At 43.8% G+C, this 22,719-nt stretch overlaps 7 protein-coding genes across 10 annotated transcripts; all 7 read right to left on the reverse strand.

The window, feature by feature from the left end:
• Positions 1 to 874: 874 nt before the first annotated feature.
• RB195_010089 (uncharacterized protein) lies at positions 875 to 1,186 on the reverse strand (the record flags this gene model as incomplete). Its single annotated transcript, XM_064190936.1, has 1 exon — positions 875 to 1,186. One exon carries the CDS (start codon positions 1,184 to 1,186, stop codon positions 875 to 877), a length of 312 nt encoding a protein of 103 aa, XP_064048519.1.
• Positions 1,187 to 1,226: 40 nt separating this feature from the next.
• Positions 1,227 to 1,592, reverse strand: RB195_010090 (uncharacterized protein; the record flags this gene model as incomplete). Its single annotated transcript, XM_064190937.1, has 1 exon — positions 1,227 to 1,592. The coding sequence occupies one exon, from the start codon at positions 1,590 to 1,592 to the stop codon at positions 1,227 to 1,229; it is 366 nt and encodes a 121-aa protein (XP_064048520.1).
• A 40-nt stretch (positions 1,593 to 1,632) lies between these two features.
• RB195_010091 (uncharacterized protein) lies at positions 1,633 to 1,998 on the reverse strand (the record flags this gene model as incomplete). The annotated part of the gene is made up of 1 exon (XM_064190938.1): positions 1,633 to 1,998. One exon carries the CDS (start codon positions 1,996 to 1,998, stop codon positions 1,633 to 1,635), a length of 366 nt encoding a protein of 121 aa, XP_064048521.1.
• Positions 1,999 to 2,038: 40 nt separating this feature from the next.
• On the reverse strand, positions 2,039 to 2,404 carry RB195_010092 (uncharacterized protein; the record flags this gene model as incomplete). The annotated part of the gene is made up of 1 exon (XM_064190939.1): positions 2,039 to 2,404. One exon carries the CDS (start codon positions 2,402 to 2,404, stop codon positions 2,039 to 2,041), a length of 366 nt encoding a protein of 121 aa, XP_064048522.1.
• Positions 2,405 to 2,444: 40 nt separating this feature from the next.
• On the reverse strand, positions 2,445 to 2,870 carry RB195_010093 (uncharacterized protein; the record flags this gene model as incomplete). Of its 2 annotated transcripts, none has more annotated exons than XM_013441452.2 (1): positions 2,445 to 2,870. In XM_013441452.2, the coding sequence occupies one exon, from the start codon at positions 2,868 to 2,870 to the stop codon at positions 2,445 to 2,447; it is 426 nt and encodes a 141-aa protein (XP_013296906.2). The 2 variants fall into 2 exon arrangements, with proteins under 2 accessions (XP_013296906.2, XP_064048523.1); XM_064190940.1 differs by having other exon boundaries at positions 2,445 to 2,843.
• Positions 2,871 to 3,504: 634 nt separating this feature from the next.
• Positions 3,505 to 3,786, reverse strand: RB195_010094 (uncharacterized protein; the record flags this gene model as incomplete). The annotated part of the gene is made up of 1 exon (XM_064190941.1): positions 3,505 to 3,786. The coding sequence occupies one exon, from the start codon at positions 3,784 to 3,786 to the stop codon at positions 3,505 to 3,507; it is 282 nt and encodes a 93-aa protein (XP_064048524.1).
• Positions 3,787 to 9,549: 5,763 nt separating this feature from the next.
• On the reverse strand, positions 9,550 to 22,509 carry RB195_010095 (uncharacterized protein; the record flags this gene model as incomplete). 3 transcript variants are annotated; one of them, XM_064190943.1, is made up of 9 exons in its annotated part: positions 15,204 to 15,291; positions 15,348 to 15,500; positions 16,240 to 16,271; positions 16,421 to 16,601; positions 16,663 to 16,788; positions 16,868 to 16,981; positions 17,038 to 17,173; positions 17,273 to 17,419; positions 22,302 to 22,509. In XM_064190943.1, the coding sequence occupies 9 exons, from the start codon at positions 22,507 to 22,509 to the stop codon at positions 15,204 to 15,206; spliced, it is 1,185 nt and encodes a 394-aa protein (XP_064048527.1). The 3 variants fall into 3 exon arrangements, with proteins under 3 accessions (XP_064048525.1, XP_064048526.1, XP_064048527.1); XM_064190944.1 differs by lacking the exons at positions 15,204 to 15,291; positions 15,348 to 15,500; positions 16,240 to 16,271 and adding exons at positions 9,550 to 9,726; positions 9,778 to 9,936 and having other exon boundaries at positions 22,302 to 22,476; XM_064190942.1 differs by lacking the exons at positions 15,204 to 15,291; positions 15,348 to 15,500; positions 16,240 to 16,271; ... (4 more) ...; positions 17,273 to 17,419; positions 22,302 to 22,509 and adding exons at positions 9,550 to 9,726; positions 9,778 to 9,936; positions 10,669 to 10,740.
• Positions 22,510 to 22,719: the final 210 nt, after the last annotated feature.

Genomic DNA, 22,719 nt, shown 5'->3' on the forward strand with positions numbered 1-22,719 from the left:
TTCAAATCTGTCTTTGTCTTCTTCTGTTCTTATATTCACTCACCGCTGAAGATAAAAATGAGCATCGGGAACTTCATTTCTGATGACTGTCCATCATGAGCTTCCACAATCACAAGCTAGTCCACAATTCCACTGCCAATAGTGGATTTCATCACCGATTAAAGTTGAGCAAGATAGCAACCGAAGTCACCCAAAAAAAGGATATTGTTAACGCATTTGTAGGTATAATTTTTGAACATTTGTGTTCGTGTTCTCGCAGCCATTCGCCTGCTGTTGAAAGGAATCTTCGAGAACAAAGTGATCTTCGTTACCTCGAAATAACAATATCTACTGCGGATACTATTTCTCACACGCGCGTAGTCACCACGAAATGGGTTAACTATTTCATGCATCATTTTCGAAATGGAAATGAAATGAATTTCTGTCGTTTGATCGTACTGAATGGGTGAAATAATCTTCCCAAAAGCCGGGTAGCGTAGCAAAGAGATCCCAGTTGATGATGGTCTGGGATTTCTCTCTCTGAACTTGGCGGCTTTCTCTGCTCTCCTTGTGAAGGAAAATCTTCCTCGGAGGAGGCGATGGGTCGATCCCGTATAGAACTTTGGTACAACAGCGACGTCCGTCAGGCAGAACCTTTTATTGACGATGATGTGGTCTATTTCATTACGGTACCCTCCACTGGATGACTCCCACGTCCAGCGTAGAGAGGAGAGCTTCTGGAATTGCGAGTTCCCATGGATGGTCTTAGTCGTCATGATGAACTCGGAGAACCTTTCCCCCTGGTCATTCCATTGCAGGCCGTGGATCCCGATGTGAAGTTCCTCAGGCGTTCTTCTTGGGCCAACGTTGGCGTTGAAATCGCCAATTATGATCATTACGGTACCCTCCACTGGATGACTCCCACGTCCAGCGTAGAGAGGAGAGCTTCTGGAATTGCGAGTTCCCATGGTGTTGGACCGCATCTTCTCATCCGCAGACGTCCGATTCGGGTCGTAAGTTGTTCGAAAGAGTCGATCTTCTTTGCCATATTCGTGTTGACGAGGATGCCAACTCCATCAACACCTCTACTGTCGCATGTTCCTAAGAACAGTTCTTCTCCAGTTTCATATACGGCGTTGAGAAGGTGACGTCGTCTCGTCTCGGTCAGTCCGACGACGTCGTACTTGATCTTCTTGAATTGCATCATCAGATCTTCGATGGCCGCTTCCGATGCAAGCATACGTGCGTTATAAGTACAGATCGTAGAAGGCATGCTCTTCTCGGTAGAACTTCTCCAGGTCCATATAGAAAGCTTCGACTTCTTCTTCTTCGTAGCTTGATGTTGTAGCGTAAGCGACGAAGATAGTCAAAGCTGGTGTTGGACCGCATCTTCTCATCCGCAGACGTCCGATTCGGGTCGTAAGTTGTTCGAAAGAGTCGATCTTCTTTGCCATATTCGTGTTGACGAGGATGCCAACTCCATCAACACCTCTACTGTCGCATGTTCCTAAGAACAGTTCTTCTCCAGTTTCATATACGGCGTTGAGAAGGTGACGTCGTCTCGTCTCGGTCAGTCCGATGACGTCGTACTTGATCTTCTTGAATTGCATCATCAGATCTTCGATGGCCGCTTCCGATGCAAGCATACGTGCGTTATAAGTACAGATCGTAGAAGGCATGCTCTTCTCGGTAGAACTTCTCCAGGTCCATATAGAAAGCTTCGACTTCTTCTTCTTCGTAGCTTGATGTTGTAGCGTAAGCGACGAAGATAGTCAAAGCTGGTGTTGGACCGCATCTTCTCATCCGCAGACGTCCGATTCGGGTCGTAAGTTGTTCGAAAGAGTCGATCTTCTTTGCCATATTCGTGTTGACGAGGATGCCAACTCCATCAACACCTCTACTGTCGCATGTTCCTAAGAACAGTTCTTCTCCAGTTTCATATACGGCGTTGAGAAGGTGACGTCGTCTCGTCTCGGTCAGTCCGATGACGTCGTACTTGATCTTCTTGAATTGCATCATCAGATCTTCGATGGCCGCTTCCGATGCAAGCATACGTGCGTTATAAGTACAGATCGTAGAAGGCATGCTCTTCTCGGTAGAACTTCTCCAGGTCCATATAGAAAGCTTCGACTTCTTCTTCTTCGTAGCTTGATGTTGTAGCGTAAGCGACGAAGATAGTCAAAGCTGGTGTTGGACCGCATCTTCTCATCCGCAGACGTCCGATTCGGGTCGTAAGTTGTTCGAAAGAGTCGATCTTCTTTGCCATATTCGTGTTGACGAGGATGCCAACTCCATCAACACCTCTACTGTCGCATGTTCCTAAGAACAGTTCTTCTCCAGTTTCATATACGGCGTTGAGAAGGTGACGTCGTCTCGTCTCGGTCAGTCCGATGACGTCGTACTTGATCTTCTTGAATTGCATCATCAGATCTTCGATGGCCGCTTCCGATGCAAGCATACGTGCGTTATAAGTACAGATCGTAGAAGGCATGCTCTTCTCGGTAGAACTTCTCCAGGTCCATATAGAAAGCTTCGACTTCTTCTTCTTCGTAGCTTGATGTTGTAGCGTAAGCGACGAAGATAGTCAAAGCTGGTGTTGGACCGCATCTTCTCATCCGCAGACGTCCGATTCGGGTCGTAAGTTGTTCGAAAGAGTCGATCTTCTTTGCCATATTCGTGTTGACGAGGATGCCAACTCCATCAACACCTCTACTGTCGCATGTTCCTAAGAACAGTTCTTCTCCAGTTTCATATACGGCGTTGAGAAGGTGACGTCGTCTCGTCTCGGTCAGTCCGATGACGTCGTACTTGATCTTCTTGAATTGCATCATCAGATCTTCGATGGCCGCTTCCGATGCAAGCATACGTGCGTTATAAGTACAGATCGTCATCCTAGTCCTTTTCCGTTACAGTAGCCTAGATGACTCCTGTAACCCCGTCCTTCCTGGCACTACCGTACCAGGCTTTCCTCTGGAATCAGGAGACACTTCTCTATTACTGTGACATGTAAAAAAATTTTAAAACCCATGGCAGGTTGCAAGCCTCTAGTCCCATAAATTTTTGGGAGAACTTCCGCTTTCCCGGAGTAGACATGTGGAGCTTATTTGTAGGAGGCGACTCCAAACCGCCTCCCTTGCACCTCCCAGTCACTTGATTGCAGGCTTTTAGCCGGACCGATGTACGGGATACAAGGATGTCATGAGTCAGTTCAGCAGAAACAGGGTGTCCATCCCCTGAAATCCACCCGCGTCTCTGGGCAAGTAGTACAAGGTCGTTTTTGGTCCGCTATTAGCCCCCTATCCACCACCCGGGGACGCGCCAGCCTCGCGACTAACTGATCTTCCTCACTAAGGGCTGTGGTCCCTCTAGTGAGGGAGATCCGTGGATGTCGTTTGTAAGGCGTGCAAATTTTCCTGGAATTCCTTCGGCGCGAAGCGCATTGAGAAAGACGGAGAAAGGAAAAGGAGAGTCGAAAGCGGTTTCGAAGTCCGAAAAAACTAAATGTAGAGGCTTCGAATACCGCTGTCACATTTCAATCACTCTCCTCACAATAAACACATGATCAATTTTCAATCGGCCAGGGCGAAAGCCGGCTTTCTCGTCACCGGTGGTTTCTTCGCGATGTCGGATTAATCGACTTGGGATGATGCGGTCCAAAACCTTGTACATTACGTGCAGCAATGATACTCTTCGGTAATTCCTGGGTTCCGTGACGGATAGCTTCTTGTGGAGAAGAATTATAACAGCGTGTTTCCATGAGTCCGGTATCCTTTCGTCAATCCATAATGAGCGGATGATCTTCCCCATCTCACAAATCCCAGGAGGAAGAAATTTCAGCGCTAATTCATCGTCTACGCCAGATTTCCCATCTTTTGAAAACGGACTGGAACCTCCGACTCCGCTGGCGGCTATTCGCTGACCGCGGTGTATGTCTATCTTTGAACGTGCACAAGTTCAGGAATTGACGGCGCTTGTCGGTTCAGCAAAGTGTTAAGATGTTCCCTCCAGATGGGCAGGATTGCTTCCCCGATGACTCCGTTGGTATTGTTCAGAACAGGCGAAACACCTCTTCATCTTGCCGTTATACTGCCTTAGCAGAGTATAGGCTTTTCTCGGGTTCTTGTCCTCCTACACCTTCTCAAATTCCTTCGCTCTTGCCGTCCATTCGTTCGCCACGATCACGTTTCAGCTGACGACGCAACCTCCTTCTCAGACGCTTCTCCTGGTTGAAGTCACCAGTAGTGCGGGCAATACATACAGAATTGAATGTGAATATTGTCTCTGCAAAGGCGAACTTCTTTCTCGGTGCTAAACCAAGCATTTTCTTTGCAGATTTTTTTTTCATTTTTTCAGACTTTCAGACTTGACTTGAAGTTGAGCTTTGGTTGATGTTAAGCTTCCAGATACCTTATACCTTCAGATACATCTTATTAAGATTCTTAAGACCTTTATAAACAAGGCTATTCTGTCACGTGTGTGTGTGATCGGATTGGTGCCCCGGCGCCAGATATCCATAAAATGGGGTGCGATGGGTCCACCGGTGTCGGATTGGTGTCCCCGCACCAGATAGATATGATATGGGGTGCGACTGGTCTACCAGAGCCGGATTGTTGCCCAGGCGCCAGATATCCATAAAATGGGGTGCAACCGGTCGCACAGCGTCGAATTCCTGTGCCACGGTGTAGAAGTATCGCACAGTAACTTCGTGAGCATGTCGGAAAACGTAAATGGTGCGCAAACGTTTCATAGTCGTATCCACTTTCCGCATTACTTTTCACCTCTACGACTCCTCTGTTCTTCAGAAAATAGAAACATGAATGCTAACTGCTGCTTATATAGTAGCCAACTGTCTACATGATCTGATGTGGAACGCTATCTTTATCAGTACGATAATGCCACTCACTTCATTTTATGTGAAACATCATTCTGTGATAACTGTTGGGGGAAACAAGAGGAAAACCTACACTCTGAGTAATGCTTCCAAGTCGTGTCTACACTACATTGGTATCGAAAGAGTGCTTAAAGGTGAAGTTTGTATGTTCTCCAAATGTAGAACTGACCCTTTTGCAAAGAAAACTATGAATCTTTAACCTAAATTTTCTTTAAGAAAAAGAGTAAAACGTTGTTAGAAAATCACTATTCTAATTTTACAGAAAATGTCACTATTATTAAATTATTTTCATTAATCAGTGATGGGAGTGAACATCACAGAAAGTCTGTGGTGTTCTGTGTGTGTGTGTGTGTGTGTGTGTGTGTGTGTGTGTGTGTGTGTGTGTGTGTGTGTGTGTGTGTGTGTGTGTGTGTGTGTGTGTGTGTGTGTGTGTGTGTGTGTGTGTGTGTGTGTGTGTGTGTGTGTGTGTGTGTGTGTGTGTGTGTGTGTGTGTGTGTGTGTCACGAAATTCGAAAAGGGGGGTGCGACGGTTCCACCGGCGCCAGATACCTATAGAAGGAGGAGCGACGTGTGCGAGGGTCTCGCATCATCGAAATGGTGCCCAATAACATCGTGTGCATGTCGCAAAAGGTAAATGATTGCAGTCGTTTCATTGCCGTGGCCAATGGGCCGCGTTGCTTTTCACGTTTATGACTCCTCCGCGTGTCTAGTTTCTTCTCCGTTCGCCTCAAGTTGCTAGCATGCCTTCTTCAGAAAGTGGAAACATGCATGCAAATGGCTACTTAAATAGTAGTGAACAGTTTACATGATCTGACGTAGAACGTTATCTTTATCAGTTGGATAAAGTCTTTCACTTTCACAGTCATTTTGCGCTTAAACATCATTCATTGATAACTCTTGGAGGGAGGAAAACTCATATTTCGAGTAATGCTTTTAAATTTTCTCTCTAATATATTGGTAGGGAGTGTTTGAAGCTGGGGTTTTAATGTTCTCCAAATGCAGAATTGACCCGCTTAGAAAGGAGGCTATGAAATTTCTCGCCTTCAATTATAATAAGAGATTGTTAGAGATGTACAATTCTAATTTCACAGAAAATGGCACTAATATTAATTTTTGTCGACCAATGAAGGCGAGCGAAACAAACACACCAGAAAGTCTGAAGTCCGGCTCTAGCCGGACATTCGACTAGTAGAATTATAATATAGAAATGGGGTCTTGATCCAAATACCAGAACAAAAGAGATGAGCGGAACTATCGCTGCTCTACATCTACAACCCCATCTTTAGCTTCTCTGGCAAATTTTCCCACCACGACAAATTCGTCGTACGTTACCTTTAAGTATTTCCAAAGCACACAACCACAGATAGAAGCACACAGATTGATCCTGTTATTAGGTTGGTGCAAAAATAATGCGCATTTTTCATTGCCTTATCTCCACGACAAATTTTTCTGATTACCCTCATCCTTGATATTAGAAGCCGTAAAGCGTTTTGTAGCGCACTTCGTCGTGCCTATTAATGGTGAAGTGATTTTGAAGGAAAATCAGTGTTTGATCAGTACCAAGAGTTAGAAGATAATATGTCCAAGCAAGATTTTCACCAGATCTTCTTTTACGAGTTCAAGCTAGGCAGGTCTGCAGCGGAGACAGCTCGGAATGTCAAAACTGGTTAGGGTGAAGGAAGCATCACTGGGTCCACGGTACGGTGTTGGTTCGAAACATTTCGTTGTGGCAATGTGAGCCTCGAAAATAGGGAAATTTACTACCGCCCCTCTGAAGGTGACGACCACCTGCTGAAGGCAATCATCGAAGATGATCCGTTCAAAACAAGATGAGAGGTTGCCCAAGAACTAGGCGTTGACCATTTTACAGTCGTCTGCCATTTGGGAGGAACTGAGAATTTTGAGATCTGCTAAACGCTTCTGTTACGCAACAAGAACGATCCATCGCTCATTCGTATTATTACGTACGATGAAGAATTCTTTACGACAACAGGAAGCTTCCCTCTCAATGGACAAGGATGAAACTCCAAAGCACTTCCCAAGGCCGAAAAAAAACACCCAAAGAAGATCATGGTGATTGTGTGGTGCTTCTCTTCTGTGTGTGTCATGCTACAGGTGCATTACACACACAGATGAGAAGCACTACAAAGAACTGGACAAAATGCACCGGAAACTCCAACTTCTTCGCTCGGCGTTGGTGAACAGAAAGGGTTCGATTCTCCTACGACAATGCTCAGCCACACTCTTCAAAGGTGACGCTACTGAAGTTGAACGAGTCAAGATATGAGACTCTGCCTCACCCACCATGTCCGCTAGTCCTTTCTCCAACCGACTATCACTTTTCAAGCATCTGGACAGCTGCCTAAGAAGTAAGATCTTCTAAAATCAAGGTGATGTCAAAAACGACTTCAGGAAGTTCGTGGACTCCGAAAGCTCGGACTTTCATGCAGCGAAAATAAGCAAGCTTATGTCCCGTTGGCAAAGATGTGTGGACTGTAATGGTTCTTATTTGGACTGATAAGTTAATTTTGAGGGGAGTTACTGCGTTTCGAAGTGAATGCTCGAAAACGAGCTTTTTTTGCGCCAACCTAAAATTTTATGGCGTTGACCTTTTCCCACATTTTCCTTTTCTATTTTTCAAAACCTAATCTGTATTGCCTGCTGGTTTTGTATGATTATCACCCTGCTCTCTTTTCTGCTGCGCGTGTGCAAGCACATTGTTGGTATAACTGCCTGACTTTTTTTTTATTTCTTTCAAACCAAAACGGAAAATCGAACTGATTCTTCGCGAAGCAACTGGGACACGTGAGAGTGGTTCTTCACCTCCACGGCCCGCGATTGGTCTTGAAAACCCTCACCTAGCACGGAACAGCAGATGCGGTCGTACGCACCCAGGCCTCTTCTCACGTTCAAGTCTATTCTGCGTAAATTAGCAGCGCCGTGTGACTGAGCCGGAACAATTATGGAATGTGAAACCGAAGAGCGCCCGTACTCGAAAAAATTCTGCAGTGGTCCGCAATAGGCGTTATTCAATGTTGCTGTTGCTAATGAACATTTAAAGTCACCTCTACCGCAAACAAGTGGGCACAGCAGAAAAGAAAATTTGCGTGGAAATGAAAGATATTTTCTTCATTTATCATAATGGTCTCCAGAAACGCTGACTCCAGAAAATCCAAAGGCCCGATTGGAAACGTTGCCATACCCTTCCTACCTTACGAATCATGGCCTAGATTAATCACTGCCTCTGAACCACTTCTTAAAATGCTAAACGAACGGCAATCCAGAAATGACCACAATCTCAAAATCGGGCTCTACGCATTTTTTGCCACGAGGTATTTTGAATTCTAAAGATCATGAAGATCATTCACGGAACGCAGCGAGAGCGGGAAGAGACCACGTACCCTTTCGCTTTCGCTCGTCCACAAATAACACATACAGGTCCAGAACTGTGAATATCGCATATGAAGAAACATACAGAAGAGTAACCCTCTTTTATCCTTACAACGAGCCGTGACGATGGAGCGGCATATTCTTGGTCCTTTTAACTACATGTTTGATTCTTTTCTATGCTATCCAAACAGTTCGTTGCCTCCTGACCAGATAAGAAAACTAGTTCATTTAGCGAGCTAGATGAATACAGCTGAAGCATTCATAAACATTCGTTCCGTAGAGCGTAAATGCTAAGCAGAATATCATATACCGACCCGTTTCCCATTAACATCGTTTTTTCCGAGTTCAGTAGAAGAATAATTTTCCCATACGTTTAGTAAAATTCAGCCAATATTCGTTTCGTAAACGAGGAAACAATGAATCCTGAAAATTCCATTAAAAAACTACAAATTAGCTGCACTTCTTGACCAGCTATCACAGGAGAAGATTCTGCACTCATCGTAGCTGCCCAGAGCGTTTTACTAGTCTATTCATGGTCGATTCACTGTTGTTTTTTTTTGCAAACCTCTTCGATCATGAGCACATTTTTCCACATTTTCATTGATTTCACACTCAAACATTTCCTCCTCAGATATGTAGGCTCGGACACCCGGATATGTAGGCTTTGCTAGCGAATGTCTTCGTCTATAACAGAACCACGAAATGCAGGAGCCCCATGCAAAACTTCCAAAAACAAAAAGCTGACGTCTGCGAATCAACCCACGACAGATTCTGCTGGTAGGACTACATATCCACGACTTACGCCAGTGCTGCATTTCCTTAGTTGTTTCCGTCCTTCGGCGTTATTATGTATGCCGAAAGTGATTAGATTCTTCATGTAAGGCAAAACGCAGCCAACTCGTGAATGAAACGAACGAAACAAGTCAATAAATGTTTGAGCGCAAAAGTCAACTGTTATACACTTTGGATTATACCAAACACAATGAGTAAATAAGTAAATAAGATCATTAAGGCAAGTACAGTGCTCGTTCCAACATAATATTTGCAACGGGATCAGCGCTATATATTTTCCAATAAAAACAAAGTAACAGGTAAAGTCGGGTCAAAACGACATGAACCACGGTGCAGTTGCGCAAGCGGAAGTGGTCGAAGCAGCGTGGTGGAGAAAGCGGTTGCAGTCGACGTGGGGCCATAGCAAGTTGCAGCGATGAAGGGTGCTAGCACGGGTCCTTCTGCGATCCTAACCGCACCATGCTTCATACCACTGTGACCCTTCTATAAGTATTGTATCAAGCGTAAAGTATAGTCCATTTCGCAGGTTGTTCACAATCAGAAACTTGATCTGGACAAAAACGATTGAATGTTGTCTTCGGTAAGAATCCGAGGATCTCCCTATCCTCCTGTATACGATACGAGAAAGTAGACGCGTGACTTCCAATGAAGAACCGTGCATGAGCGCAAATCCACTAAAGGTAATTAATCAAAACAAAGCTAGTGATGTTGGTATGGGGACAAACCTGGTCAACTATGGCCACAGCTCCGTCAGCGAGTTCGTCACTTCTAAATCGAACCACAGGGAAACGTAAAAGAGACGATAGTTGTTCTATTTCCGAGGTGGAAGCGTCGGTTGCTAGAAACAATCGAGACACGCCAGTTTGAGTGCAGAGTTCATTTAGCTAAAATAATGGAGTTCGCGCTGTGGAACAGCAGCTACACGCCGAAATCATCCGCATTCGTTTTCATCGTCAACAAAGTATATCTGACGTATATCTGACGCCATCAGAATCAATATATTCATGCCTTCTGTTCACGTGAGGATTGCAAAAGAGTAGGTCTTCGACTAGTATCGCAAGTTCGCCCTACGGTGCGAGGCGCCGTGATTTTCGTAATAAATCGGGTCCTATTACATAATCACCTATGAAAGTGATTTCGAGCACTTAGACAGTAGTAGTGAAGTGAAACAGTTGGAAAATATTAAAGAAAATAACAATCATTGGGCGTTATTTTGCAATAAACTTAGGGGAAACGGCGACGTAATCAAGAAATGCCACCACTCCAGGATATATGTCCGACAAATATGCCATTATATATAAACCAGTCTGAACGTCCGACTAAAGCTAGACATCAAACTTCTTCTGGTGCACGTCTTGACCCCTTTTACTGATCAATAGAAACTAAATGTAGTGGCATTTTCTGGAAAATTAAATTTTAATTTTTTTCTAACTACGCTTCTTCCGTTCATTCCTTTCGAAAATTTAAGCATTTCCGAAGTGCTCATGGATCAAAGCGATTATTTCATGATCCTCTTCCCAAATTCGAACATTTGGAGATCAAGTAAACTGTGAGCTACTATATAATCAGCCGTTTGCATGCGTGTTTCCACTTCCCGAAGAAAGGACGTTACCAACCTGATGAGGCAAACGTGGAAATAGACATGCAGTTGAGCACATAAGGGTGAAACGCAACATAGCAGCTTTCATGGCCGTAAAATAGTTCACAACGTTTCGTTTACTTCTCGACAAATTCACTTGGAGGCATTGCGCGATACTACTGTAGAGCGGCACCGTGGGACTTCCAAGACACTTTGTAGTCTTCTGGCGCCGGCACACCAATTTGACGTCATGGGACCGGTCCCACTCCATTCTATGACTTTCTAGCGTCGACGCACAAATCTGATTCCATGACTGGGTGGACCCGTCCTACCCCATTTTATCCATGTTGAACGGTAAAGAGGGTCCCGGCTGATTCGCTACGCCTGCGAGACATTACGTGTCTAATGGATATGGCCGGGGATACACGAACATATCTCGACGAGGAGTCACTCCAATCGTTCATGGAGACGCAAACGACCGTTTGACCATAGAAGAGCAAAGAACTACACACTTCCAAGAAATAAGTAAAGAAGAAGAGAACGGGAGCGAGTTTTGTCTAGATCTTACCTTAAGGAAGTTTCGACATTTTTTTCAAATAAACTCTTCCTCTTCTTCCAAGAGTTCAGAGATAGAGAGCGTCCCTCTATCTGAAAATAAATTGGGCTACAAAAAAGCTTGGGACTTATAGGAAAACGATAATCCTCATTCCCGTTACTTTTAGAAGCTGGATGTTCTGTTTTTAACGGAAATTTCCGTCTTTGAAGCAGTTAAATGCATCTCTGCCTCATTTTTCACGTGATTGTTCGTCTTGCTTCTAGTATAGTTACAAATTTGAGATAATCTCACACCACAAATTCCCAGTGGATGTCACTGATCCTCCAAAACAATTTAGTAGCTCGTGAATTATATCCCAGCCAGTGATAAAGCGTTTGAATAGTGGTAGGTAAGCAGAGTCAGCTATTTAGGTGGTAATGAAGGTGAATCCCTTTTAGGATACGCACCATCACTAATTACTCCGCCGAGGCATGATCGCAGCATGCTCAAAAGTCTGCAGGGAGCCGTTCGCCATTTTATGACTTACTGGCGCCGGCGCAGCAATTTGACGTCATGGGACCTCACCTTATGATTTTCCTTCCCACCTTATCATATGATTTTCGGGCGCCGCACCGATCCGACGCCGGGGAGACCCATCGCACCCTCTTATTCAAATTTCGTGACACAAGCACACAGGTGACAGAATAAGCCCGTTATTATATAGCATGATCATGATCTATTTTAGGTATATGAATCTCAGCGAATAAACAAATGTGAAATAAACTTGGTACTCAGATACTTTGGGACCGAGCAGGGAATGTAGGTTTTTCTCATGGAAATATTGACCCATCTATCGATTACGTTTTTTTTTGGATTTTGACTCACTTCCGCCCTAGATGCCCATTACCACTTCGTTACCAGCGTTATTGCCATACTGACTAGTTATGTGATGGTGAATGGTTATCCTTCGCGAAAGCTAGGTACCCAGCAACCGATGGAGTGAAAGCGACCTACAGATAATTCAACAGCTCGGCGTGCGAGGTTTTCTGGGTGAGTAACACTAATTAGATCCGGATATTTATGCTTTTTTTTTGTTTTGAAAGACGTCGCATAAGTCACGCTTAATCGCAGGAGATTTTGGTTTTTAGATTGGGCTCTAACATTTCGCGAACATTTTCTTTCATTCTGAAAAGCCCTCTGAGGAAGTCCTTAGGAAGAGAGAAAATAAGTACGACCGTTTCTAAGAATAACGGTTAATACTAACCCTGGCTCTCTGAGCATCCAATTAACTCATATTTCATAGAAGGAAAATAGCCTTATAGTAGGGTCAAAATGACATAGAGGAAGATGCAGTTGCGTAAGCGGTTGTGCTCGAAGCAGGAGGTAGGGTCCCCCCTAGATTCTAACCGCTACGCTCTGCCGCACCGCTGCGAGTGCAACTGCCTCCGCAACAGCACCGTGCTTCATGTAGCTTTGACCCTACTGTATATCCGCATAGCCAGCATGCTGCTGTGGGCCATAGGAAGGTTTCGCTGAAGTGTTCGTTCAAATAATAGCTTAATTCACAGCAATTATAAAGAGAATTGTCATGCTGACACGAAAATCCAGTGGGCGCAAATGACATTTTCCACGCAAACACCACATACTATAACACAATCGGGTTAAAACAGCCTGAAGCTCGGTGCAATTGCGAGAGCAGCTTCTCTTATCTCAACGATAGCTCCCCAAAATGAATTATTACTAAACTTAAAAGGGGAACGGTCAAGAGGTACCTGTATGATGTGCCGCCCCGTATCCATAAGGCTAATGAGCGTCGTTAATTGCACCGCGCGTCTCCTGATACCGTCATAATCGCTACAGTAGCCTGATTGCTCCTCTTGTGCTACGTCTTGAAGATGCCCCGCCCACGCCATCCTCACCTCCCATTTCGCCGCGTCTACCGCTCTTACTACGATTTTTTTCGCCGCGCCTACAGCTCTTATGATGCGCTTTAAAAATCGAACGAAAAGGAAAGTACCTGGTATTAGATGTTGTTCGAAGGTCTTCATAAAGTGTGCTTGTAAGTTAATATAAAAGAAGGAAAGAATGAAATAGGTTTGTATAAGTGATATGCCATTTAGAAATGCGAGTGAAAATGAAATTATCCTGTCTCGACTTGTTAGGTGGAAAGCATTCATCCATCTCTGGGAATGCGAGAGATGTTTCAAAAAATGTCCCACTGGTCGGTGTTTTGCTATCTTCATCATTTTTTTTCGCTTTCTAAGGATTTCTTTTTGCTTATCTAGCTGGGTAAAACTGGCATCCAATGATTTACGAGGCGCGAATAATGCCTCGCAGAAATACACTGTACCTAAAGGTATATCTCGAAGACACAAAGGTCTCTGTTCGCCACTAATACACCTAACCTGTCATATTGATTTTATGCAGAGAATAGATGGAAATGAAGCGGATAAAACGCTGTTGAAAGAACTTTGAAGAACCACACAAAGTTCTATTATATAAAACTGTATAAAACGTACAAGCAAGTATTGAAATATTTGACATGCGCTCTATATAAACATTATAACTAAGTGAAATTTTGAAAAGATAAAATGTAGAAAGGAGTTTAAAGAATGTATACAAAGTAATAAGCGCATAAAGTTGCTGTTATTATAGCTGCTGCAGTTGAAAGTTGAACACGAATTCATTGGATGGCATCGTGACAAACACATACTTATGCACTGCTAGTTTATATAGAAGACTTAGGGTATGAAATGTGTTAAATTATGAGATGTGTGAAAATATATGCATGTTATTCTTTTCCCTAGAGCATCTTTTTGAGATAATTTTTATTTATGTGAAGTTACATTGGATAGAAGGCTCCACTTCTCTTTTATTCCCAATAATATGCGCCTAGTTTACTATATCCGTACATTCGAACTCGCTGTGGCAATTCGTTTTTCACTCCCTTTCCCTTCAAAATTCGCACTATCCACCACGAACGTCGCGCGCGGCGTTGACCAGAGAGCAATAGGGAGGCGGGGTATAGGTGATCTCAGGCGGTCGTGGAGGATATCTAGCTGGTGGAGCGGCAGCCGTAATTACGGGAAGGAGCGCGATGCTGAAGGGAGGACAGGAGTGGTCAGCCGGTTTTCACGGGTACCTCTTGTCCCGCACCCAACTTAAAACGTTTTAAACGCGCAACACGACATTATCAACAAAACATTCAGCAGTCACAAAGCCTAGCGTGCTCGGATGTGAGTTTTTGGTTGTTTGCAGCTCATGCGACTGACGTATTACCCGGAGAGTTCCCGGAGATAGTCGTTTCTTGGTTGTTTTTAGCGCTCTCTGCTTTGCTTAATACAGTCGTTAAAATATTGTATGAGATTTCGATCATGCTCGCTTCCAATGTTGCCTATTGCGGTATTTTCCCAACAGCGATAGCGGATAGCGAAGCGAACAAGTACAGGTAAGTTAATGATGGTTCGATTTCTGTCAGTTTCAGTCACCTCCCTCCTTTATGACGAGAAAAACCTTCCTCGAAGGAGACGATGATTCATTCAGGTATAGAACTTTGGTACAACGGCGACATCCATCGCGCAGAACTTTTCACTGTGGATGATGTGGTCCATTTCATAACGGTTGTCTCCACCGGACAACCCTGCGTCCAACACAGACACTTTTGGAGCGAGTTTTCATGGGGGAGGGGGGTTCTGGTCGTCATAATAAACTCGGAAAGCCTCTCTCTATCCGTTCCACTGTAGATATCGCGATGCAAAGTTGGGGTTGCAACAATGACCCTGAAGGTATGACCTTTCTTGTAAGGATTCTCTAGGTCAATATAGAAAACTAATTCATCTTCGTAGTTTGGTGTTGGAGCGTAAGCGGCGCAGATATTCGAACCTGGCGTAAAACCACTTTTCATCCGCAAACGTTCGATTCGAGGCGTAAGTTGTTCAGAAGAATCGATGTTCATTGTCACATTGATATTAACGAAGACACCGACTCCACTAACCTCTCTGCTGTCTCTTGCTCCTAGGAGAACTCCTTATCCAACTTCATATACGGCGTTCAATGGGTGGCATTTTCTCGTCTCGATCGCTCTGATGACGTCGTACTTGATCCTCCTGGCTTGCATCATCAGATCTTCAAATGCTGCTTTCACTGACAGAGTAGACGCGTCGTATGTACAAATTGTCTACCTAGTCCCTAGAAATCCTCGGATCACAGCATCCGAGGTAACGATTAGGGCTAACCGCGGGCCCAATACGACTTTGTGTCTGCTCTTATACGCAAATGGAATCAGGTGACGGACCTCTCGTCTCTGATGCGGTTTCTGCGGGTTCATGACATCCCTAAATCCTCAACGTCGATGCGTCCAAAGGTCTGCAATCAAGTGACTGAGGGGTGCAAGGGAGGCGGCTTCAAGTCGCCTCCAACAAATAAACTCCACCTCTTCACTCATTAGGGACGGAACATTGTTCAACAAAATGGGTGAGATTAGCATAGAAACTTATGAATAAGTTTTGAATTTAAAGTTAGATGCAATAATAGAGGATAGTGATACGACTAATATATCATATTCCAACCCTTTGACAAGTGAAAAGAATTAAGATGAGTTACAGTACTGAAATCACCATCTATAAAAATATCATAAAGGAATAAAAGATGAAGTGCACACCGCTCATCAACCCCCATGGTGTTGCGCCTCGACTTCAATTCAGCACCGTTTGATGTTTATTAACGCGGATGCAGCCTTGTAACGACTTGCGGGCGTGCTGATTTGTCGAATCAGTTCTTTTTTTATCCTTCCAGAGGATTCTTGTAGCTTATGGTATCGACCTCTGGAGGTTGAAATAGTTAGTTGGCACTGGGGTGCTATCGAACCACTAATCGTGCTGTCACAGCAGAACTTCTTACAGACTACGCTGCAATCGGCTTAAAAATACCCGAGAATCGGCGGAATTTAGTTTGTATCCTCTGTATGATGCTAATTGTTTTACTTACAACAATGTCTATAAGACTTCATTCTAGAACTTTGTTACTAAGGACAGTTCCTGTCATGTTTATTTTTCGACCCGTTCTTAAGTTGACCTATGTTCACCTCCTGTAATTTCTACTGGTACCTGAATAGGAAAAATCAATGCGACACGTAGGCGGCAGCTAGAATGCGACAATAATCAAATTGTTAGGAAACAATGTATCGATTCTACATATGTAAGCGTATATATATATATATATATATATATAGGTAACAAAAAAAAAACGATTTCACCTTTCTCGCAGTTTCCTTGATACTTGGTAACTCCTTCCCATGCGCACGAAGGAAGTCCTTACGTCTCCAGTGAGCACAGACATAATCTCCTCCTAAGGCATCTCGACGAGGACGTTCGTCCCGAAAAGAAGAAGGGAGTTCTGTTCGGTCTTTTTCGTCAGACGAAGACAACTCAGTCATCCTGGAATTGTAAAAAACTAGAAAAATCGTGAGTTTATACCTACGAGGAACTGTGGACCTACCTAAACAAATTTCCAGCCTCAATTAAGTATCTTGCATATCGCATACTTCGCCGAGCTTCCCAGTAGTGTACATCGCCGTAGTGTTGGTGTAGTATTGTCTCTGCACGATCAATGAAAATACTTGCTCTAGAACAGACACTATTTTCTATAGGATCACAGTCTAACTGCGAGTACTCCTCCTGCCTTAGTAAAACTGTCACTCCACCTGCCAGGATATTCTTCAAGAATGACTTTCTTTAGGGTGTCAGAATCTCCTTGCAGGGAAAGGCACTCGAATTTTTTCGCTCTTATATTTTCGTACGAGAAGAACCAACCACGCCTTAGTTGGTAAATTCAACAAAGACAAGCAGTCAAAAGGATCTCTCAAGCTTTCACCACGCATTATTCTCGAATTTGTAGAAGCGCGATCCGTCGATGCAGTCTCGATGGTCGTATTTCAGCACGTACTCCCCACTCCAACCTTCCTTGTAAGGCTGGAGATACACCACTTGCTCTACTATGTTGCCTTGCTCTGAAAGTAAAGAGTAAAAAGTAACAACGCAGTGACAAACTAACTGATAAACATCGAAGAATACTTTCCAAGAAAACATTTAGCGTTCTACTGACTAACCTTGAACAAACGTCTCAAACTCCATGACTGGAACGAATTCGTTCAAATTCTCTACATCGAAGAAAACCGACCATTTTAGTTTTACTTCTTGTCGTTGCCAATGGTATAGGGCTCCCCAAGGTGGAAGCACGAGAACAAAAGGCTCACCTAAATAATGGTGTGAAAACTGTAAGACTTTTCGGATTACACCGTTTTCCAAATCTCCAAAAAAGTACTAGAGAAATCGGAACAAGAGCAAATGCAAGAGAAAACAGGGTGAAAAGATAGCGTGGGCTATTTGCTTCTAAGACATTGCCTGCAAGATATAATGCAAATTAAACAAATTAATTAAGAGGAATTTGCACGATCGCCGCAGTCGCCTCACGATAGAACAATTTAGATGAAAGAAACCTTTCAAAAGTTTTGGAATCCGTCATCTACTGCTGATATTGAACGCATTGATTCGACTTCGATTTATTTATTAATAATTCTTCTACATCGCTCATTCTGCCGTTGATCTTTGATTTGCTATTACTGGAAGCGTGTTCCATCCGTACAGATCACGCGCGAAAGCAGTTCGCGGCTTTTCCTCTCTGGAGAGACATGGAGAGCACCGCGGGCCCCATAAAAACATATGATCATCGATTAGGATTCTTCCGTTCATGTTTTCTATCTTGTGGAACTCAATCACTGACAGCTTTTTTCCAGTGGCAGTAAAATTCTTCATGTCTCCGGGCACTTAATTTTACTTTCCTCGGTAAATCCACTGAAGATCCCTCACCTTCGCTCATTCGTTGACACAGCGTAGAACTCCAGAGTCTCTCTTTCACTTATAAAACAGATTCATCTCAGTACAGTCGGGTCAAGACAACCTGAAGCTCGCTGCGCTAGCATAACCGGCACCTATCTAGGAAGATTATCTCTACAGTATGAGTAAAGCTAGCGAAGGTCCTATCTCGATCGCAATCTCACTCCACCTCACTCTGCATCGATCCTTAGGTCGTTTCGACCCAACTATACCACACTTTTGATTGAAGGCATCACCCCACGAATCTGGGGTGGTATGGATTTGCGACAGGTTAAAGAAATGGAATCGGGGTCGTAGATTGCAGAAACGGGTGGGATAATGCTCATTTCTTCCTAATCGCCGTAAAAAGCGGCCCGGAAGATGCAGCGAGTGCAGAAGGGTAGCGTGCTCCAATAGAACTTCGGGCGTCCCGGGAAGCTGTTTTCTACGACGAGTTCTATTGGAGAGCGCCCCCCTTGTGCTGGCGCCGCACCTTCCGGCCCGTTTTTTTACGGGGATTAGGGAGAAATGAGCGTTATCCCACACGTTTTCTGCAATCTACGACCCCGTATAGTCTTTAGCCATCGGAAATCCATATGACCCCAGATTCGTAGGGTGATGCCTTCGAGGGCTCAACGAAGGAATAATGCGGCCCGCATCCCTTCGACATTATTTCTTGGTTTCCCGCAATTCGTTCCTCTTGCCTGGCGCTTGCTAGTTTCGTTGTTGGCATCATAAGAACGATGCCAACAACGAAACAAAAACTATGATATAACTACCGCTCATCAGCTACTCATTCCACTGCTTACGATGATATAACTACCGCTAACTAAACAAAAATAAACAAATATAACTACCGCTAACTAAACAAACTAACTAAACAAAAACTATGATATAACTACCGCTCATCAGCTACTCATTCCACTGCTTACGATGATATAACTACCGCTAACTAAACAAAAATAAACAAATATAACTACCGCTAACTAAACAAACTAACTAAACAAAAACTATGATATAACTACCGCTCATCAGCTACTCACTCCACTCATTACGTTCCGAAAAGGACACTGAAGACAGGCTTCAGTGCCCTTTGTACTATCGATTACATCCCTGTCATTAACGAAAAAGCGAGAGAGAAGCCTCATTCTTCAATTTTCACTTCGTCAGCAGTACAAAGTAAGCATGACAGAGTTAATAGTTAGAAATTGTACCATCACTAGAGAAGCTAAAAGCGCTTAGTTGTCGGCGATGTTAGAACCTCCCCACGAAAGGAAGTGTCAAGAGTCTGAATCACGGGTACGAGCGCGTTCACGCTCAGCTCCCTCCCCTCCCCCCCCAAAAAAAAAGCGGCTGAAAAAAGGGCGTGGAGAATGGCCTCAGTATTCGAACTTCGTACAAGGTGCCTTATAACACCTGACCTCTATACACGCGCCAGTTAATCCAACGTCCTACTCATTCGTTTTAGTTGGACACGCAGCTGAGGGAAGTTCAATGACTTTGGTCCGCCTGCTCTCAGCTGCGGCGAATGTACAGGAGTTGCTTTTTATGATGCATTTCGTAAAAAATTCTGTGAGGTTGCTTTCCACACGATTTTCAGGCAATCAAAGAGAAGAGCGCGCCAGTGCTCGTGATCTACACTTCTGTCTTTTCGTGTAGGGATCTCAGAATTACTGCAACATATCAGAAGTTGTTTAGCAATACTTGACATTTTGGATTGGAATATTTGGGCATAAAAATCTGGAACCGTTCCTGCACAATTAGTTTGACATAACAGCTACAGTAATGTCAATACTCATAAACATAATGTTGTTCCAAACTGCGCTACAAACGATTTCCTAATTAATGCTAAGTAACGCTCTCCACTGTTTTTATGGGAATGGACCTACGAATTTGCACGAGAGGAATTGTGGCCTCCTACTGCTTCTTTGCAAAATAAATGTTTTGCCACATTTACGAAGAATATCTCACGTCCAACTGGAGTCCATTCTTGAAGAGGGATGTCAAAATATTGGAAAAGGCACAAAAAGTTGTTGCCAGACAGGTCTATTATAAATGCTCTCCCGATCCAGATTACTTTGAAAACTTTCTTCTTATGAAAGTCGACTTAGCGCTTCAAATGTGAAGAGTTTGAGTTTGAGTACAGACGAGTGATCGACTATCTAGTTCTGGCTTTTCGTATCCTACGAATTGAAGTGAACGGAGAGGTGAGCAAGTCCTAGATTCTCCAGTCAACAGTTCGGAGAACAGACTTCTTTAATTTGTGTTACTTTAAAGGAAGTGTATTACGTATTTGACGTGACAAAACCACAGGAAAGAGGTAGAGTTCCCCTTGTAGGTTACGGGAAGCGTGACTCCGCTCATCCTTCCCTAATCGTCGTAAGAAATGGTGTTCTCTTCCATAAGGTCACTTGTAACCCGCCGAACTTGAAGATCAATGATGTTTCCTGACCTGTCTATTTAAGTAATCCCAACGAAGAGACTGCTGAGGGGACCGGAGTGTGCACAATGGTGGTAGTTCTAACGTACCTCGTAGGAACTAAAGCGGTTCTCACGTCGTTTTACTGGGTGATAAAGGGGAATTGAGCGAGGCCATGCTCGTCTCCGCAATCCGTAATCCCAACTTTACGTTTTCTACGGGATATCCGTAGCACATCAATTTCGTGATACGCTGCCTTTAAACATGGACGGGAACTCTTCTCATCTATCCTCCACCTTTTCTTCTAGAGAGTTGCGCTTTGGATTAATTTACTCCCTGCTGAAGCTGTGTCTAGTCCAAACTCGATGACATTCAGAAAAAGGCTATTCATATTGAATGTCCTTACTATTCCAGATACGAGCAAGGCCTAAGATTTCATTTTTTCAGAGACGTCGATCAAATTCCTTTTCTCGCACTAAGCATTGGGTTAATTAGTATTTTTAGCTCAGAATTTTCGCCTTTGTTCTTCTGTCGTTCCTTCATGACGCTAGCTACCTGGAATTCCAGCTTTTTGAGCCTTTTCCCCAAAAAGTTCGCCCAGAGCCCATGATGGATTCGTCCGTGTTGAGTTAAAAGCAGCATACTACGAATCTGACGTGACTACTTCCTACAAAGTACGCGCCACTATGTACACGTCCCGATTCCCATCAGCAGCCTATTCATCAGTTTCACTTGAATAGGCTGGGGAGAAAACGTCATTGATCTTCGACCGCTGCGCAGCTGACGATTAGTTAAGGTGAGCGGAACCAACACGGACCGCAATCTACAACCCCATCTCCAGCTCTTCCCGTGGATTCCTTCACTACGTAAGATTGCTGCTGCCTTTATGGTGGTCATCCAAGACCTGGTTACCGTTGTTTTGCTATAGCACTCTGGGGCTGGGAAAAGATTTAGCGTGTAGATTTCTCACCTTCTGTAACCGAATGATCTATCAACCAAGCGCAGGAGTGTGCAAGGAAAATTGCAACTCTGCTGCAGAAAATTTAAGCGGAATTATGGAGAGCCCTTTCTAGTCCCTTTTTGTTCTTCGTTTATTCAATACCTATGAATGTTTTCAACAAATAAATAATACAAACATTTTAGAGAACAAGGACACAACAATACTTCCGTATGCAACTCATCAGTTGGTATGGGATCAATAAGAACTAAGGCAGCAGATGGATATTTCCTTAGCATAATAAAGGCGGGATATAACGGAAAGCGTGGCTCTGCCCAGCCTTCCCTGATCCTTCTAAAAACGGCGATTTTTTTTTAACGAAACAGTCACAACTCGCCACCGCTGTGCGTGCGTCCGGTCCACGGGCGAGTGGTCAAAGATCAATTAAGGTTCCTCAGCACCCTATTTAGGTAAAACCATCGAATAGGCTGCTGGAAGGACCGCAGTGTGTGCAAGGGTGCGAGTTCTAGCGTCCCTCGGATTAAAGCGAATTGAAGCGGTTCCCACGCTGTTTTTTTTTTAGAACGAGTGGGTAGAAAATGCAAAGCAAACCTCATCTTCTTCTTTTCTTTCCATAGCTGCTGTCAATCAATAGCATTAAAAGAAAAGCACACTTTCTACTCTGATGATTTCGGAATAGTACGTTCGCATGTCCAAGATCAACATCTCCTACCCACATTTACGCCTACCCTTATCTGTGCTGCGAGATATGAGAAATAAGAAAGCTCCCAAAACTTGATGAAAAAGTACTGAATGTTAGAAACTTGCATGAAAGTTTTAGATTTGTCGCCGTTCTCAATGGCTATCAGTTTAAAATAAGACACGTACCGTATACCAGGGAACTTACCAGCCTCCCTCAGCAACCTCACAGTATTTGCAATACGCATATAAACATCTCTCCTGAGGTTGAAGCCCTCTCCATGATTGACGTCGTAAATAAGAAATCTAGTATCTCGAGCTACGCTGTATTTCGTATCGTCCACTATCGATACTGTGTCTCGGTTACACAGAAATAAATTCATACATGTGATTAAAAGAATCAGTGTATCCCACATCTAGCCTACTCCTGCAACAAATTCTGAAAGCGTCAGAAAACAAGAATTTACAGCCATATGAGATAAGAGTTGATTATAATATCATTTGAAGAACACATTTATCACAATGACACAAAAAAAAACTCCTTCATACGGGACTAGAAGACAAAGGAAATATCACATTAGGAACAAATCGTACCGTCGAATCACTGAGAACACCAGATATACAGG

Source organism: Necator americanus, chromosome III (assembly GCF_031761385.1).
Source record: "Necator americanus strain Aroian chromosome III, whole genome shotgun sequence".
NCBI classification, from domain to species: Eukaryota; Metazoa; Nematoda; class Chromadorea; order Rhabditida; family Ancylostomatidae; genus Necator; species Necator americanus.